Source organism: Apaloderma vittatum, unplaced genomic scaffold, assembly GCF_000703405.1.
Source record: "Apaloderma vittatum isolate BGI_N311 unplaced genomic scaffold, ASM70340v1 scaffold14182, whole genome shotgun sequence".
Classification (NCBI taxonomy): Eukaryota; Metazoa; Chordata; class Aves; order Trogoniformes; family Trogonidae; genus Apaloderma; species Apaloderma vittatum.
Genome location: NW_009701978.1, coordinates 1 through 16,534, shown reverse-complemented (window position 1 = coordinate 16,534; position 16,534 = coordinate 1). Strand labels below are relative to the sequence as shown.

At 40.1% G+C, this 16,534-nt stretch overlaps 1 protein-coding gene across 1 annotated transcript in view; it reads right to left on the bottom strand.

Annotated features, from left to right (window-relative positions):
- Positions 1 to 15,571, bottom strand: part of LAMA4 (laminin, alpha 4) — a gene marked incomplete at its 5' end in the record, with an annotated part of 60,826 nt that extends 45,255 nt beyond the window's left edge. Inside the window, 6 exons of the mRNA XM_009879361.1 lie at positions 1,486 to 1,597; positions 4,438 to 4,548; positions 4,686 to 4,837; positions 6,224 to 6,319; positions 10,302 to 10,516; positions 15,491 to 15,571. Coding sequence (XP_009877663.1) covers positions 1,486 to 1,597; positions 4,438 to 4,548; positions 4,686 to 4,837; positions 6,224 to 6,319; positions 10,302 to 10,516; positions 15,491 to 15,571 — 767 coding nt within the window. The remainder of the gene's footprint in view (positions 1 to 1,485; positions 1,598 to 4,437; positions 4,549 to 4,685; positions 4,838 to 6,223; positions 6,320 to 10,301; positions 10,517 to 15,490) is intronic.
- Positions 15,572 to 16,534: the final 963 nt, after the last annotated feature.

The window sequence follows — 16,534 nt, the reverse complement described above, 5'->3', positions numbered from 1 at the left end:
GATATTTCTGGGTACATTCACTTGGAGTTTTACTGCTTTCTGTAGGTACCAAAGAAGGATCTGCAATTGGTTTAATTTTGTTATCATCGTGATGAAGATATGTCGTAGATATTCCAGCTGAAGATGAAAATCTCTGACTAGGAAATCTTTTTAAGTGCAGTTGTTCTTGGGAAGGTGTTAACTATTTTTATTTATCCTCTGATACACAGGACAGTAAAAATTCTTGAAGATGCAAAAGGTTTTACTGTCAGAAGAGAAGCTTCGTTTTGAAAATTTTTCTAGTTCTACAGAAGCTTTTATTGCTCTAGCATGTTGCCCAAGGACAAGCTTTATAAATCTGCATCCCCTCACATCATATGGACAGATAAGCAGGACATTGGGACTATAGGTGACAGTTTGTTCTAACATTTTGATATGCAAAAGCTCTTGGTTTCACTCTTTTCCTACTTTTGGGAATTTTATCTTCATTGTCACGTTTACCTCTCGTACTGAGAAACAGCATCACTGTGACCATTTCCGATGGTCTGCACTAGCCTTATGGCTTACAATTCTGCCTTAACTTTTACTAGAGGCAGCGCTTTCTTTGTGGAAAAAGAAGGAAATGAGAATGCAGTTTTCCATTTCTACTTTTGTGTTTCAGGAAAAAAAAACAAAACAAGAGGACAACAGCTAGTCTGTAATGCTCTGTAGATGTGTCTGGACCCAAATTCAACTGGTAATTCTGATCAGAAGAAGCAATAAGTGGCTTGAAAAGAAAATTGCCACTGCCTCCTACACTGAGCTTGGGGAAGCAGTACATTAACAAACTATTTACTATTTGGTATCCTTTCTTTTTAGAAGCATCTGTGTGAAGTTACATGAACCAGTACAATCCTACTCAGCAAGTTTGCTAAAAGGCGAAAAATTAATTTCAAATAACACGGGTGTGATCACTAGAGTTAATCAGACCTAAATGACTGCCAGGAATTCAAAAGGGAAAGCAGAATTTTAAAAAAATCTGTCTAGCTATTCGTATAACCTCAATTACTTATCAGCAGGATGGGAAAAGCACACTTGCAAGAGTCTGCTGACAAGTAAGACACACATCCTTCTCATTGCCCATCCTGTTCTTGTGTTTGTGGCTCTGTCCACCCCTAATCTGGTACTGACTCCCTTTTTTTTTCCTACAAGTCTATATAAATACCTTGAGCAGCTATTCAAACAAATGAAGGCTACAAACTGAATTAGCATGAAATATTTAATATAAATCTATTATTTTGCTCTTTCAAAGAGAGAGAAAAAAGAAAGAGAAGCTCTCATTCTGGGTGTCAGACCAAGTCACCCTGCGGTGCCAGTCATCTTTTAAGAGAGACAAGTCTTTGTCATCGTATTGCAGCCTGCAAAATCCTTGATTTACGAAAGTGCCCAGGTGGTATCCCATTTTTTACTGGAGGTTTCATTAATGCACGCTTGACACTGAGCTGAACCAGAAAGAAATCTATTTACCTTGAATGTTATCCCTCATATTAGTGAGCTGCTGCACAAGCTGAGTAGCGCAGTTGTTGGTCTCCATGGTTTCCTTCTGTACCAGTAGGCCTTTGCTGGATGCTTCATTTCCCTATGAATAAACCATGTGAGTAGATATTAGATTTCTTTTCAGATTCATATGCATGTGTGAGGATGAGCAGTGTAAACACACATTTTGCTTTCTCCTGATGAGCATGTGAGAGTCCATTTATCATATAAAGTGGTATTTACAGAGGTGTTTGAAGTGAAGGGCTGTCTTGTCGGTATTTTCAGAATTGCAGAGTGAGAGATTAAAATCTGTCCCATATTTATCCATCATTTGCTGCCATCAAATTGCCATAAATTATGCACAGTTGTAAAACTCCCATCTGCTGAGTCTCCTAGGCATTCAGCAAGGTTGGCTTGTTTTGCTGGGTGTGGTGTTCCCTGAGTAAGCATGTAGACTGAAGAATAAGGTGTCAAGCTCATAACCATTTTTAGATCAGTGCCTCCTTCAAGTGAGGTCTCCAGCTCTGCAACTTGCTAAATTTATGAAGAATGACAATGCAAAATACTCTGATGAGCATAGCCATTGGAGCAATACTCTCCATTGTGTTCCCTTACATGCCTCAAGCTGCATCAGAGGAGGTGTAGACTGGATCTTAGAACAAAAATTTTCACCAAAAGGGTTATCAAGCATTAGAAGAGGCTATTTTAAATACCTACCTGGAGGTATTTAAAAAATATATAAATAAAGTGCTTAGTGACATGGTTTAGTGGTGGACTTTGCATTGCTAGGTTGATGGTTGGACCTGATGATCTTGCAAATCTTTTCCAACCAAAACTGTTCTCTGATTCTCTGAAAATTTGGCAGAGCTTACATGCCTATGTTCCTCTATGTAGCTGATAGGCAGGATCATTAAGGCATTAAGTTTTCTAGAAATATTTAGTGAATTTGTATAATAACGTTTTTGTCATCTTCAGTTCTATCTGGGGTTTTCTTAGCTTATTCTTCAGTTTGACTGTACCTGAACCAACAAATTCAGTGTTTCTTCTGGTCATTCCTCCCTGGTTTTCTAATGCTTGTTCCACTTGAATACTTGTGATTGCTTCTAAAGGCAGGGAAATAATGTCCCCAGGCTCTCACAGTGAAAGAAAGACCACAGTAACAACTCTGAATATATTGAACTTTTTGCTCCTTCAAGGCACTCTTAAGGAAAACACGTGCTAGGGCCTTGAGCAGGTTTTGCAGAGATACGCTGCGTCTTCTGTTCAGAGCATTTCATGTGCACATCTCTGTATCTGCAGGAGTGCTGCAGATTCTAATCTAAACCGCACATGCAGGATGAATGCACCACTTCTAGGCAAATCCTTCTGCTAAATGAAAGTAAATATGTCCTGTAACTCCCTGAGTCTGCTTGGGATGAGCTTAGAGTAAAACAGCATGTATCTTGATCCTGAGTGTTTGGCAGATACTTGAGGGGTCTGAGCCCCTTTCCTCCCTGAGTTCTTAGCAAATTTCAGGATGAGAGTCTCTACATATACAGAAATTTGAAAGTCCCTAAAGGCATCCCTCACTCGTGCTCGTGTTTTCCCGTCACTCTCATAGCAATCAGCAAACCTGTGTCAACAACCTCCCATGTGTTCAATAGTTAAAGAAAAATCTGTCTCTCTTGAACACAGTCATAGTCTACGTAATACTGCAGTATCCTTTTTGTGAAGTTCTGATGAAAATATGCAAACCCAAATTTTCCCTTTCGTCTCTCTATACGGTCTATACTTTCTCCTCTTCTTTGTGTTTTTTTTCCTCCTACTTGCTTCTGTATTTGAGTTTCAGTCTAAGGTATAATTTTAATTTGTCTTGTGAAAGAATTGGTAAATGGATATAAGGTCTGGCATTTTGCAATAAGCATGAAATATACTGTAGTCCCACTACAGCTGTGACTATCTCTGAGAATAACATGGAGTGGTGTATCTCACTAATATACGTATAAGCAACAAAAAGATGTTTAATAATGTATCTTTAAAATAGAGGAGAAGCAATTCTGAACCCTATTTCTTAATAAATACCATATCAATATTCTTGATATGAAAGTATTATGTGACCTGAGAGCAGATAACCTTAATTTTATAGCATGACAATTGGATATGAATGCCACATTTATGACTGCAATTGTGTTAAAACATATATTGAGTGCTGATCAGGCTCCCATCTCAGTGAGTATGTGAAAAACCTTTTAAACTGGCCATTTCATAATGTATTTTGAAGTGTCTGGAGCTGATTTAATTTTATGATAATGTACATATAAAATAGATACAGTACAAATACTCCCCTAGTCAATCTGAATTAGTTTAGGGTTGGTTACTTTGCTCAGTTAGAAATCAAATTGTGAAATAGAAAGGCAGTGTGTCTATCTCTGATCAAATGTGTAGGAGAGTAAGTGAGAACTCAGTTCCTCAGGGAAGGCTTTTAGGCTTTTTGTGATCGATGGCAAAACTCCGACCACATTCAACAGACTGGCCCTACATCTCTCCTTTTCTGGGAAGAAGATGTGATAGGTCATTTATGCTTTTAATTCAGAGCTGAGGTAAACTAGAAATAGAAAATAGAAAGTTCTCCCAACTATCTTTCAGGGTACTCCAACTCTTTTTTTTTTTTGGAAAACCTAGAGGTTCAGACTAGATGTTAGGAAACATTTATTTGCTGAGAGAGTGGTCAAACAATGAAATGGGCTTCACATAGTGGTGGTCAGTGTTTAGGAGGCATTTGGACAATGCCCTTAATCACATGCTTTAACTTTTTGGTCAGCTCTGAAGAGGTCAAGCAGTTGGACTGCATGATTGTTGTAGGTTCTCTCCAACCGGAACTATTCTAGACTAATGTCTGATGCCAGCATGCTAAAATGACAGACAGCAAACCCTGAGAGCTCTGTCAGGGGGCTATAAACAAACCTGTTCTTCAAGTGTTGCTGCCTCTCTCAGGAGATCATTTGTTTCATCTGCAGCATCATCAACTTGGATGGTCCAAAGTGCAGCATGGTTCTTTTTTTTGGACATTGCCACCTGAGCGTGTGGGAAAAAAAGTCAGTGCATCTGAAAACAAATTATTTCTCTACTGCAGGCAAGGATTAAAATTTACAGGAGTGGAAATTCATAGATTAAAATTACATCTAAAAATAAAATGTCATCCATGTTTGTACCTGGAGATGGGTGGTAGTGAGGTTCAGATCATTCAAGCGCTTTTGAGCTGCAACACCTGTAGAAATGCTCAGTAAAGTCGATTTACTTTCATCGATAGCCAAAACTGCTAATCGGATGTCATCTGTCAAATCCCAAATACATTTATCGCAGCCTGATAATAAAGAGTGTAATTTTTCTGCAGTTTTTGTGTCAGTTAAAGACAAATATCTTAAATTCTTGCAGTAGTGCTTTTCCCCTCTTGGTGTCCTCTCTCTTTGCCATTGATGGATGCAGCTGCATATCCATTTTTCTTTCACTTTCATCCACCCACTTCCAAGGTCTCACAGTACAGTCATGACACTTCCAGCTGAACAGCACCAGATGGGACCACTCCGAAAGGCTGCTGCAGCAGCTCTGTAATCAGTAGGGAGAGAGAGGGGAAGTGTTTCCTGGCTATTCCCTAGAGGCTCTGCATGTTTGTGGCCTGAAGAACAACAGATGAGGGTCAAAAAAAAAACTTAATTTTGTCAGAACCCAAAATTCTGTATTTCCTGAAGAACAACAGATGAGGGTCAAAAAAAACAACTTCATTTTGTCAGAACCCAAAATTCTGTATTCAGAATTTAGAATGAGAAATAAGGATGTCCAGCAGATGGAGTCTTAGCTGCCTATTTGATTAGGAAAGCAACTTCTAAAACCACGGCTCTAACATGTTTGCAATATGCTTGTGCCAAACTATATCCTTGTATCTCCTAAATGCTTATAGCACCACCTTTTTTTTAGTGGCATTGATGCCACCACTAAATGCAAGACACTTAGGTGAACACAAAACACAAATTCCTACAGAAACCTGTGCTTGGTATTGTATAGTCTGTATTCTTGACGGCAGCAGCTCCCAAATGTTTTCCTTCTGGTTGCACTTCCAGGAACTTCTGGTTCCTCTTCTTGGGAGCTGATTTAGAAACCCAGGTGTGCTACGTGGTCTTCATTATATCACAGTCATAATTATAGTAACATTTTTTAAAAAATGCAGTGGTTACCAATAGTTACAACTTAGTGCTTCTGGAAAATCCCTAGGACTCCTATTACTAGAGTAGGGGACATGATAGTGAAAAAGTGACTGATGGATATATGTCAAATTATCAACAGTAACAATCTATATTAGATGTACCACTAGAAAACAAGACATTATATCCACAATTGCACAGATAAAGTTGTGATGGAAATTTTTAGGGCAATAATAATTTTTACAGGCACTATGTGTCGAAGTCTCTAGAAGTGGATTTAATGATACTTCCCTACCGCTCCACAGTTTGTACCTAAATGTTCAACCTGTATCGCTGAGTTGGAAGCAGGCATTTACTCAGTCAAGCAAGTGAGAACATGTTTAAACACTCAGTCAGTGGGGCATTGTGCATATTCACATGTTTAAGTGCCCTGTGGGACCAAGGTCAAAGTGCTGAGTCCACTGAAGAACCAAGCTGTTAAGTTAGTATTTGTAAGCATCTAAATGCAAGAGTGATGTTAGTGTTTGGTGTTCTCATGACAATCTTCTTACTGATGGTTGGGCAGTCTGTGCCAGTAGAAACTTCAGGACTGTCTGCGAGGCATTCTCCAGTCTGGCTGTCACACATTCTTCCTCCACAGTTACAGGCTGGGAGAAAAAGAAAAGGTTTTTGAAAGAAGAAACTTCAGAATGTACAAAATGTACAAGTGGCTCCTCCCAAGACTGGTAAAATGGCTGTATGTAGGACTGTGAATGGATAATCAAACCAAAATCAAGGTCTTCTTGGACTGATTTTTTCCTTCAATATGTAGAAAAGGTGGGTTTTGCACTGTAGTCTTATTGGACCAGGTAAAATATAAAGTAGGAAAAAGAACCAGAAAGCCTGTGCTGCAACGACTTGTTCAAAGCTTCACAGCTGGTCACTAGCAGAGGCATGTATCACTGTGTAGAAGGGGTGATGTTCAGGCAATGGGCTGAGAAAAACGGTACAACTGAAGTTAATTTTCAACTACAAATCTCCATAGCCTTGTGGAATTTATCAGTGCTGTGTCAGGCTACCACTAAATGAGCTTTCCAACTTTCAGGGATTGATGGTGGACTCCAATCCCATCATCAGCTTGAGCATATCAAAAAGTAAATAACTCCTACCACTTCCAATGAAGAATAAACGAGATTTTACATTTTTTGGACTTGACTTATTGCCAGCACAAGTGGCTTTTTAAAAAGTATAATTTTTAATCTAAAGCGTCTCTTTCAAGGTTTAATTGGCCTTTTAAAATATATTATTTTGAACATTAAAATATTCTTGAAACACTTAGAATAACAAAAACTCAAGCAGAACATAAGAACAGCAGTGACTTTTGTGAAATTCATTTTATTCTTGTGATTCATGGTTTCAGCAGAATCTCATAGGACAAAATAATTTACTGCCATTTGATTGCAGCCCATTCCTTGTTCTGTATGAATTACACTTGTATTTATATTCCACATTGCACATTTGTGGAATTATCAAGGAAAATACATCTTTGAAGTCAAAATGATGCACTAACACTGCAATAATACAATGTAAGTGAACCAGTGTCAGTAGAACAACTCAGTTTTTGTAATAATGCAAGAACAAAATTTGGTTATGAATTTTGTGGGGCAATTGATATTTTGACCTCACCACAATTTGTATGAACTAGGAGCTTTACAGCTTTTGGATCTAGCTTTTTAAGGTTTGTTATTTCTTTTATAAAAAAGTCAAAGAAAAATCTCAGTTGAAAGCAGATAATTCTCTTTACCTATGTCACTGTTCGAGCCTATTCCCAGGTGGCAAGATTACAGTTGCAAGATAAAAATTTGCATGAGATTGATGTTCAGGAAAATAAAACTCTGTCTTCTGATTTAAATGGAAAACAATTTGCTACACAAATGCTTAGAGTAATTTAATTTAAAAAATGCTCCTGACAATTTTTCGTCTACTTATTTAGGAGGTACCACGTTTTAGTAGGAAATTAAGACTTTCAATGCTACTGTAGGTTACTGGTGGAGAAAGCTTGTGAATTTACCTTTATTTGTCAGGGACGTTTGTGGAACATTTAAAGTGTGGCTTTGAGACATGTGGTTAAAAAAATTATTGAAAAAAGGTGAAAACTACTGTCCACATGTACAGTTTTGCCTTTTGCTTGAAAAAAAAAGAGATGATCTTAGCTGGACAGAGCTGTCTGCTTATTTACTCTGGCAATCTTTTGTTCTATATACACTTTGAGGTGGTCTGTGGAAACCATGTACACAGACTCTCTTGTTTCTTATGTTAGTTTCTTTTCTGTATTTTTGTATTTTAAAGAAGATATTTGTCTTATTTCAGAATCAATATTTTTCTAAATAAGATTTCCTAATTGCTCCAAAGTGCCAAGTAATGTGTAAGTTTGCCTTGTAAATTGCCTGAACGATTTGGATATCATGGATGTATCGAGAGGTGCATACAATCTACGCAGCAATGTCAAGCACAGCACGTTACGATGTTCAGCAGAATATGAAGATGAAATGAGAAGTGTGTAGTTCTCTGAAACTTAATACTTAAAAATCAGGATTTGCTAGAGTCAACTACAAGACTAAATTAACTTCTAAATAGAGCAAATCTGTACCTCTCATAACATATTCAAGTTCCCAGGCACTTTTTTAAATTTTATTTTTAGCTAAGATCAAACACTACAAGGGAATCTGCCTACAAAGACAATTACCGAGCTGATTTATGGTCTGCATGAAAAACCTGTATAAAGAAGTCCTGTGCACCATGAAATCCCACTTAAACTGTACCTCAGAAATGTAAATAATACTGAGGCATTCTGTCTCTAATTCCTGCAATTCCTTAAAGGTGCAAACCAAAATTATACTGACGTGATGAAAGTTTGACTTAACTTTAGTTTAGGAACTCTACATTCAGAGATGCCATCCAATATTACGCCTTGCATAATCTGCTTGGACACTTGGAATATCCTGTAATCCTCAGACTCTTGGAAAAGCTACTCTTAGCTGTTTGAAGCTCTGCTTTTGCATATGGCCAGGGCACAATTGCTGTGGTTTGCTGAGCTGAAGTGCTGGGTGCGTTTCTCCTGCCCCATGGCATTCAGGATCCACAAACTAGATCCTGTCATTCCTTCTGGGAAAACTGCGGTTAAATCATCTATGGTGATGCATAAACGAGTGCATAAACAAGTTTTACTTTTGTAACCTCAAAGTCACAGAGATGTTGAATTTCAGGCATGTCTTGGGTGCCTAAATCCAGGTAGGAGGTGAGCTTTGAGGCACGCTGTTCTCTATGGTTGCTATCGTTTTGGCTGGTTTGGTTACTTGGGATCAGCTTTTGGGATTACTATGTGTGATCACCATCTCTTCCTGTGTTCAGCATAAGCATGTGACTTAGCAATGTGAATTATGTCTTGGAGATGAACAGTCAACTTCTAGCTGTAACTGGAACATGAAACTAGAAGGGACAACTAGTGGCATCATATGCAGTACCCTGTAAATGACAGCAGCCCCAAGGGCACAGGAAGACAGAGCACCCTCACAGCCGTTGTCCTGCAAGTCCCAAAACACACCCTAGCACTTTTTAGTCAGCTAGTAAAAAGCAAAGTCCAAGTGTACAGTGAGTTGCAAGAAAGATATGGGTTGGATCAAGATATGCACAGGCCGTGAGGCACATAGCTCTCTCTGTACCTTGAGATTCTGGAGTACTTCAGAGGTCACTGTTGAGTGTATGCATTGGCTTTATTTTACCTATAAGTCAGGCTGAGAGCTCAGAGTGATCTGTCTCCCCTGTTTTTGTTCTGATTCTTGAGGGCAGGACCCCTGGCAAAGAGGTTTAAAGGAAGCCCCAAGGTCCTTGCTCTGAGCAACTTCATTTTGCCTTTGCTTTGAAAGAGGGTATAATCTTGTCTCACAGAGCCAAAAGGAAGGGTAAAAAGTATGAGGCCAAAATCCTATTTGGATCGAACTCCATGTAAATTAGGAGGAAAATTATATTAGGGGATGTAAACCTCTGTGACCTCTCTGTGTAGGTATGCTTTGTTAAGATCCTCTGGGTAACCCTTTACCAGGCCTTGGAATTAGAGTCATCTGTGGTGTGGAAATATGGTAACCAGAGAGATTCCACAGATATATGGGAAATGCAGAATATATTACCAGTATGAAAACTGGCAGAAAGTGAGTGGAGATTGGGTCAGGACAGGAAGGACAATGCTATTTCCATAAAAAATGCTTTCAAGTCTTCAAGACCCATCTGAGTGGTCACAACGGGCAGCATGTGGTATGACCAAACACAAAGGTAAAGTTTCTACCCAGAGAAAACTTAGAGAACCTTATTTAAAACAAGATGCAAGACACAACAGTGCCTGCATTCATCCTGCCCAGGTGATTAAGATGTTGCAGCCTGGGGCCTGAGACTTCCTCATGGGCAACAGAAAGAGTGCTAATGCCTGGGGTGATTCCACTGAACAGGCATCCAAATTATCCCACTAGGTAGGCATTTTGTTGCACCCTTACTTCTGATGACTGATTCAGGCATCTCTGATCTGTGGGAGATCAGCCACAGACTATGCTGTGCTGCATTTTGCTCAGCTCTCCTATACTAATCTATAGACAGTACCTGTACAGTTTTTAGCGACTCTGGCATCCCCATAGTAACCTGGGGCGCATCGTTCACACTTGAACCCCGTGGTGTTGCGCAGGCAGTTGCGGCACTGGCCGGTCACTTCATCACAGTCTTCAAAAATCAAGTTCGGGTCTGAGTTGCCACTGCAGTCACATTTTTTACAAGTGCTTCCAATTAGCAAAGGGTTCCCATAGAAACCGGGGGCACACCTGAAAGGAAGAGCAAGATCAGTGCTGAGAGCAATGACATTCCCATCTGTGGCACTGTTTTTTCTCTGACCTTATTTATGTCACCGGCAACTGATGATGATCTGCAGCTACTAATGGACAGGAGTTAAATTAGGAGCTGTATTCCTGCAGAGGCTGTTTTGTACTCTGCAGTCTGTGCTATATTTTCCCCTTCTTGAGCACTCCTGATATCTCAATCACATCAGTCTGCATTATTTTTTTTCCCTTTGATGTGTCTTTAGCAGTAAAATGATTTGTTCCCCATTGTTTTAAAATCTATGATTGAATGACCTTGGCAGAGAGGCAGCCCTAATGTTTATTTTGGTCTCTTTCAGCTTTGGATCTCACCAACTATATTGTGTTATATAGGAAACTCGGGTAAGAGACTGCATTTCATGATGCTGAAACTCAGAGGAAGTACTGACCAGAAAAGATTTTTATAAATACTTCTGTAGTGAGACATGGGAATGGTTTCTGGTTTTTGCAGAACAGAACAGGCACTGAACCGCCTCCATTTTTCAGATTTGTTCGATGTCAGCCTGCTGGCTTAGGGCAAAACACTGAGAGAAGCCACCAGGCCAGCAGGGGAGGATTCCTCTGGTGGTTCACAGGGGGAGAGAGGGAGATGAGTAATAAGCACTGCAGGGAAGACCTGAAATGTGTCCAAATTTCTTTTCCTGTCTTGTCATGTTTGGAAGCATTTCAGCTGAAAACTTGCTACATCTTAAAATGGAAGAGATGTTGAAACTAGCGTTTTTTGAAAGTCTAGACAAACCAGTGATATGTAGCATTCCTGGGTGACCAGTGCCCCTAAACTAAGACAACAGGTAATAGATTTGGTGTCATCATTTAGAAAAGGAGGAGAGAGTCTCAGCTGGACGAGTTTCTGCTGGTAGCAGGAAGTGTGCTTAATCCTACAAGTTAGAGGAACTTCTGCAAAACAACCAGTGAGGTGAAGAGAGCTGGCACTGGTGTGAGCATGGAACAGCTCACAAGAGCAAATCCTCAGGCAAGAGCTTTGCTGGAGGAGCAGGTGGCTGGAGCTGTGGCTGAATGGGCTGGAGTGGTCAGCTGGCAGGACAGGGGCAGCGCACACCATTTGTGGTGTCACTGCAGGGTGACAGGAGGGTCCATGACCCAGCAGCTTGGGGAGCAATGATCAGATAATGTCAAACTGGAAATGAAGAATTACTGCACAGAGGGGAATATCTAGCTGGTGTAGCAATTGCTGACTGAAGAAATCTGAGGATTGAATAGTTGTTGCAGTAGGGAGTAGTTAATGTATTTCATCCTGTTTTATCACCCTGTCGTCTTTTCTCCCATCCATAAAATCCTGTTTTAAGATGCTGTTTGTTCTGCTGTTTGTGGGTGGGGAGAGTGAGCTCTCAGGCAGTTTAGTTTAATTTTCCCATGTTCTGGCTGGGGAACTGTGCCGAGGTCTCTTGTCTCCTAAAATCTGTACATAGTCAAATCTAGTGTCTGCTATGTCTGAGTGATGAAAATGTGGAAGATCTGATAAGAGCTTCCAGTTTAGATCTGTTCCTACATTTGATGATTTTTTTTTAATAAAGAAAGTAATTTCCTCAGTGCTGCTTTGTTCGTGTTCCAGTCCTGAACCCTCACAGTAAAAACACATACTAAGCATCTTAATATAAACCACTTGGCTACCTCAAATACTGCTTTTGCCAATAACAAAGACTCTGTCTCTTTGCAGCACTGCCAGAATCTTTGGTTCAGATCTTATCATTTGGGTGACCCAGATGTAAAGAGTAAACATGTGACCTGGCGTTCTGTGCACCTCTTGAAGAATTGTGAATGTGACAGTGAGTGCAGAATGTGATTCGACTGACTTTGGTGGAGTCACTCCCCATTCCCATGGGAGATAGAGCAGGCCATGATGGGTAATGCTGCTGGTCAGTCATCCCAGAAATCTTGCTACTATTTTCTAATACTTCAGCCAACGTGAGATTGTACTATTTCCCCAAATTTCAGAATTTCAGTATATTTATGAAGTTTGAACAAGGAAAAAACACTTCTGTGCTTTCTACAAATAAACTCATTTGTTTTATTCTGAACTCTCAAAAGTAGAGTTGCTTTTTAATTTTCAAAATGGTTGTCTGTCGATTGTGGCCACCAAGTCACAGAAAACACTGAGCAGTGCTAAGTATAGACTAGCATTTTGCTTCTTGCTATGCAGTTCTGGCTTTCAGCCAGCATCTACCAAAGACTGCATGCTATTCCCATCAGGCACACAACACCTGCCCTCTCATCAAGACAAGGTGATTTTTTCCCCTTCTTTTCTGAAATATACCATTCAGTTCCACTTGCCAGAAACCAAGTGGACAATTCCTCACATCCTCACAGATAAATTTTTTAAGTGTGCAGCTTTTTATGACTACGTGACTCACTTTTATGAGCCGTATCTCCTCATCTGGAGTAGCTGTCTAAAACACACAGAAATTTTTAGAGCTGAAAATAAATGTGTCACCTTCACTTTCCCCTTCCCTTTGCCACTCAGTGCATTTCATAAGGTTGAACACAACTTGGCCTCTTTTGAATAGCTGGCAGTATGTGAGAAGAGCAGAAGCCACTGGATGGAAACCCTGCTCCATATCTGCACTTTATGGCCTAAAAAAGTAGAGGCCTGTGGTAAATGGCTTTTCCTTCATTTTATCAATAAACTACTCTTTTTTGCTAATGGAAAATATTTCCTTGCCTGTAATAAAGCTACTAAGTTTTCTTTGTTTCATTCTGCAAACATGTTTGCTTCCTGTAATTACTGGTGAGGAAGAAATTAACTTCCTCTTCCCTGGCAATGCCAAAAGAACTTTTTTCATACAAAAGTATCATTTGTTCAGTTATCTTTTTTAACATTTGGACACTAATAAAACCTGGATTTCATCTGCTGCCATCTTAATGCTTTGTTGCTGAAGTCCAGGAGCAGAATGATACATTCCTAAATTTCAAATTGGGAAGCTGGTTTTCTCAGTTCCTAGCAAACATGCGATTTCTTAGCAAACGTGATTTCACAACACAATTTGCTGGCAAACATAAACTGGATAGGTTTGTGCCAAGTCCCTGGAGCAGCACAAGAAAACCTCCTACACAAATGCCAGAGGAAACAGAGCAGATTGCTTCCCGCTCTGCTGCTCCGGAGATCCCACACGCTGCCCGTGGAGGGGTGTCCTGCAGCTCGCTGCCCCGTGGTGCCCAGCACCGACCGCTGCGTAGAGCTGGGGGGGAGAACGGTGAGCAGCACGTAGCCTTAGGCTCCATGGGGAGACACAAGGTGCTGTCTGGGCTTCAGGGAGAGATGGGGGCAATCGCCCTTCTTGCTCAGGATCCTTCAGTCCTCCGGGCAGCATGTTGAGGGCACGATGGCTGCCGGTGGGAGCGGGAGCGGCGGCAGCAGTATGCGGGGCAGGGTCTTGCTTTTTAGTCCCTAAGTGGATAGGGAGAAGCAGTGCATTTCTCATTAATCTTTGAGATACTTTTAATTGCTTCTGATGCAAAGGGAAGTATGACCAGGAGCCCAGCAGAAGGAAAGTCCCTTTTGTCACTGGTTGCCACTTACCCCAGAAGTTAAGTCAAGGACTTAACACGGTGACCAGGACAGGCTAACTTCTTTCTGTAGCTTTTTCTAACCCATCTACACAGCTTTGCCTTCCTTGAGACAGATGCACTGTGTCAGGCTGGGTAGCAGCTATTAGAAAACAAAGCTCATGGTGTTTTCTGCTGTTATTATGCAGCTGCTACTCATTTCATAGGATTTGAATTGCTTGTAGTCTGGGCTGACATTTTAATAACTATTAAGAAACCTCACTGACCTTTTAATTGTCTGCATTATCCTTTGTGTATAAATCTGACATTTTGGAAGAACAAAAGAATGCAGCCAAAGGTCTGGAAACAAGGGTTAGTTTTTTATTTTCATGCCATCTGTCTAAAGGGCTTTCACTATTGCTGTCACCCTCTTCATGATGCAGAGATAATATGATGATGTTTTTGCATCCTCTGTAAGGGCAGAGACTTCACTATTTTTTTCATTACCATTTTCATTTTGATTTCTCTTTGTATCTTAAGCATCTCCTTTCTCTGATATTTAAGTTGTCATTTTAATTCAGGACTTGCCTATTAATGACAGTGGACTGAAGCCTTAGATACTTTGAGGGCTTTAAGGAAAAACAAAATGAGGTGTTCAGGAGGTGTTCAGCCATCCTACACCCTTCAGTCTTTGTATCAGAGCTGTTTTCATTTATTGGCTGCTCAAGGAGAATTTCTGAATTATAATCAGGCCTCTGTCATTCATTGAAACGATCTATGTGTGTTTGTAGGGAGTAAGATGGCCCTTTACAAGACAGGAGATTAAGTTATATTTTTGCTGTATAGCTCCATTTATTTGTGTACTTTGCTATTTAAAGAACATTTACTGGAAATTGTTCACGGGCATAGAGAAAAGTTGAAAAGCAACTCCAGGCTATGGTTGTTTGCTTTGCTTTATTGAATTTGTCTGTGAAGTACATTTAAAATTTAACTTAAAAAGCTGTATCTTCTCTTTAAGAATTTTCCCCTCTGCTTTTGAAGAAATGATTTGGTAGAAGGCTGCTTTATGTTTTAGAGTGGTGAATTGCAAGAGGCATCTATATGGTGGTTATTTTTACTTCAGCTGCTGTTTCTGATTTATATCTTGATTCCTTTTAGAAAGATCACCACACGAAGGTATGCAAAGTGCAAGAATTCAATCAAAATACATCAACTGTAAAATGTCTGTCTTACCCTGACATGCCTCCACAGCAAGTTCTTGTGGCTTTAATAGGAAATAGATGAGATCATTTAATAGACATGATTTAACCTGATAAAAACACATGCAAAAGATTTCTCCCACAAATGGGAAGATTCCCCCAAAGACTTCTGGACTTCAGTATTGTTGGCCAGTAAGTCATCCTATTAGTTTCTTACCTTTCGCAGTTGGGTCCTGCGTAGTTTTCCTTACAGACACAACGCACACTTCCACTTTTTCTGTAACAGGAGACTGCAAAGCTGGAATTTCATTCGAATGAATAGTTAGAACAGCAGGCATTGGAAAACACTTGGGAGTATTTGTTTATTACATTATGGACATTTGCTGTCAGTGTGAATTTTGCCTCTTGATATAATCATTACTAAGTAGCTATTCTTAAGCGGTTATTCACATTATACCGCTTGTGTAGTCTTTTCAATTCATGTAGAAGGCACTAATTAACATATAACATTATGCAGCTATACAAATTTACACATATATATATATGTAAGTTCTTGTCTTGCAGTGTAGATCAGACACATCTACATATTTTGAAATATTTTAGATAAAGGAATAAAAATAAATGCGTATGTCATACAAACCTAATTGATTCCCACTTCTTATTCTACGGGGTGAAATACTGCTTATGAAGGACACCTCAGTGAGCACTTCAGGAACTGAGATTCTGGAACGTGTGCACCAGTTTCCTGTGCAAATCCTACATCTTTCCTCAAATCCAATCTGGAAGTACCAAGAGGTAAAAAATGACCTCAGTGATGCCATCTTCATTTACAGAAGCTAATGCTGCTCTACCACTGCTTTGAGTAAGCTGAAAAGAGACTGGAGCTTCTTCCGAGACCAACATACTGAGTAGTTGTCCTGGGTTAGGGCTGGCCCGGCCACTAACATGGACAGACACTCTCTAACCCCCTCTTCCCTTCCCCAAATGGGAAGGAAAAGGGAATGAAGCAGAGAGACTTTCGGGTTAGAGAAGAAAAAAAACTAGAACAGCTTTAATGAAACAATAATAGAAATAATAGTGGAATGATAAAAGTAAGGAACTATATACAACTATGGATAGTAGCCTGATATCAAACCCGACTCCCTCCCCCAATATCAATCCCCACTGGTGCTGCAGAGCAGGAGGCACTGGGGAAGCCCCAGGCTCAGCGACGGCAGCGGGGAGCTGGAAACGGGGAGCTGGATTCGGGAACTCAGGATCC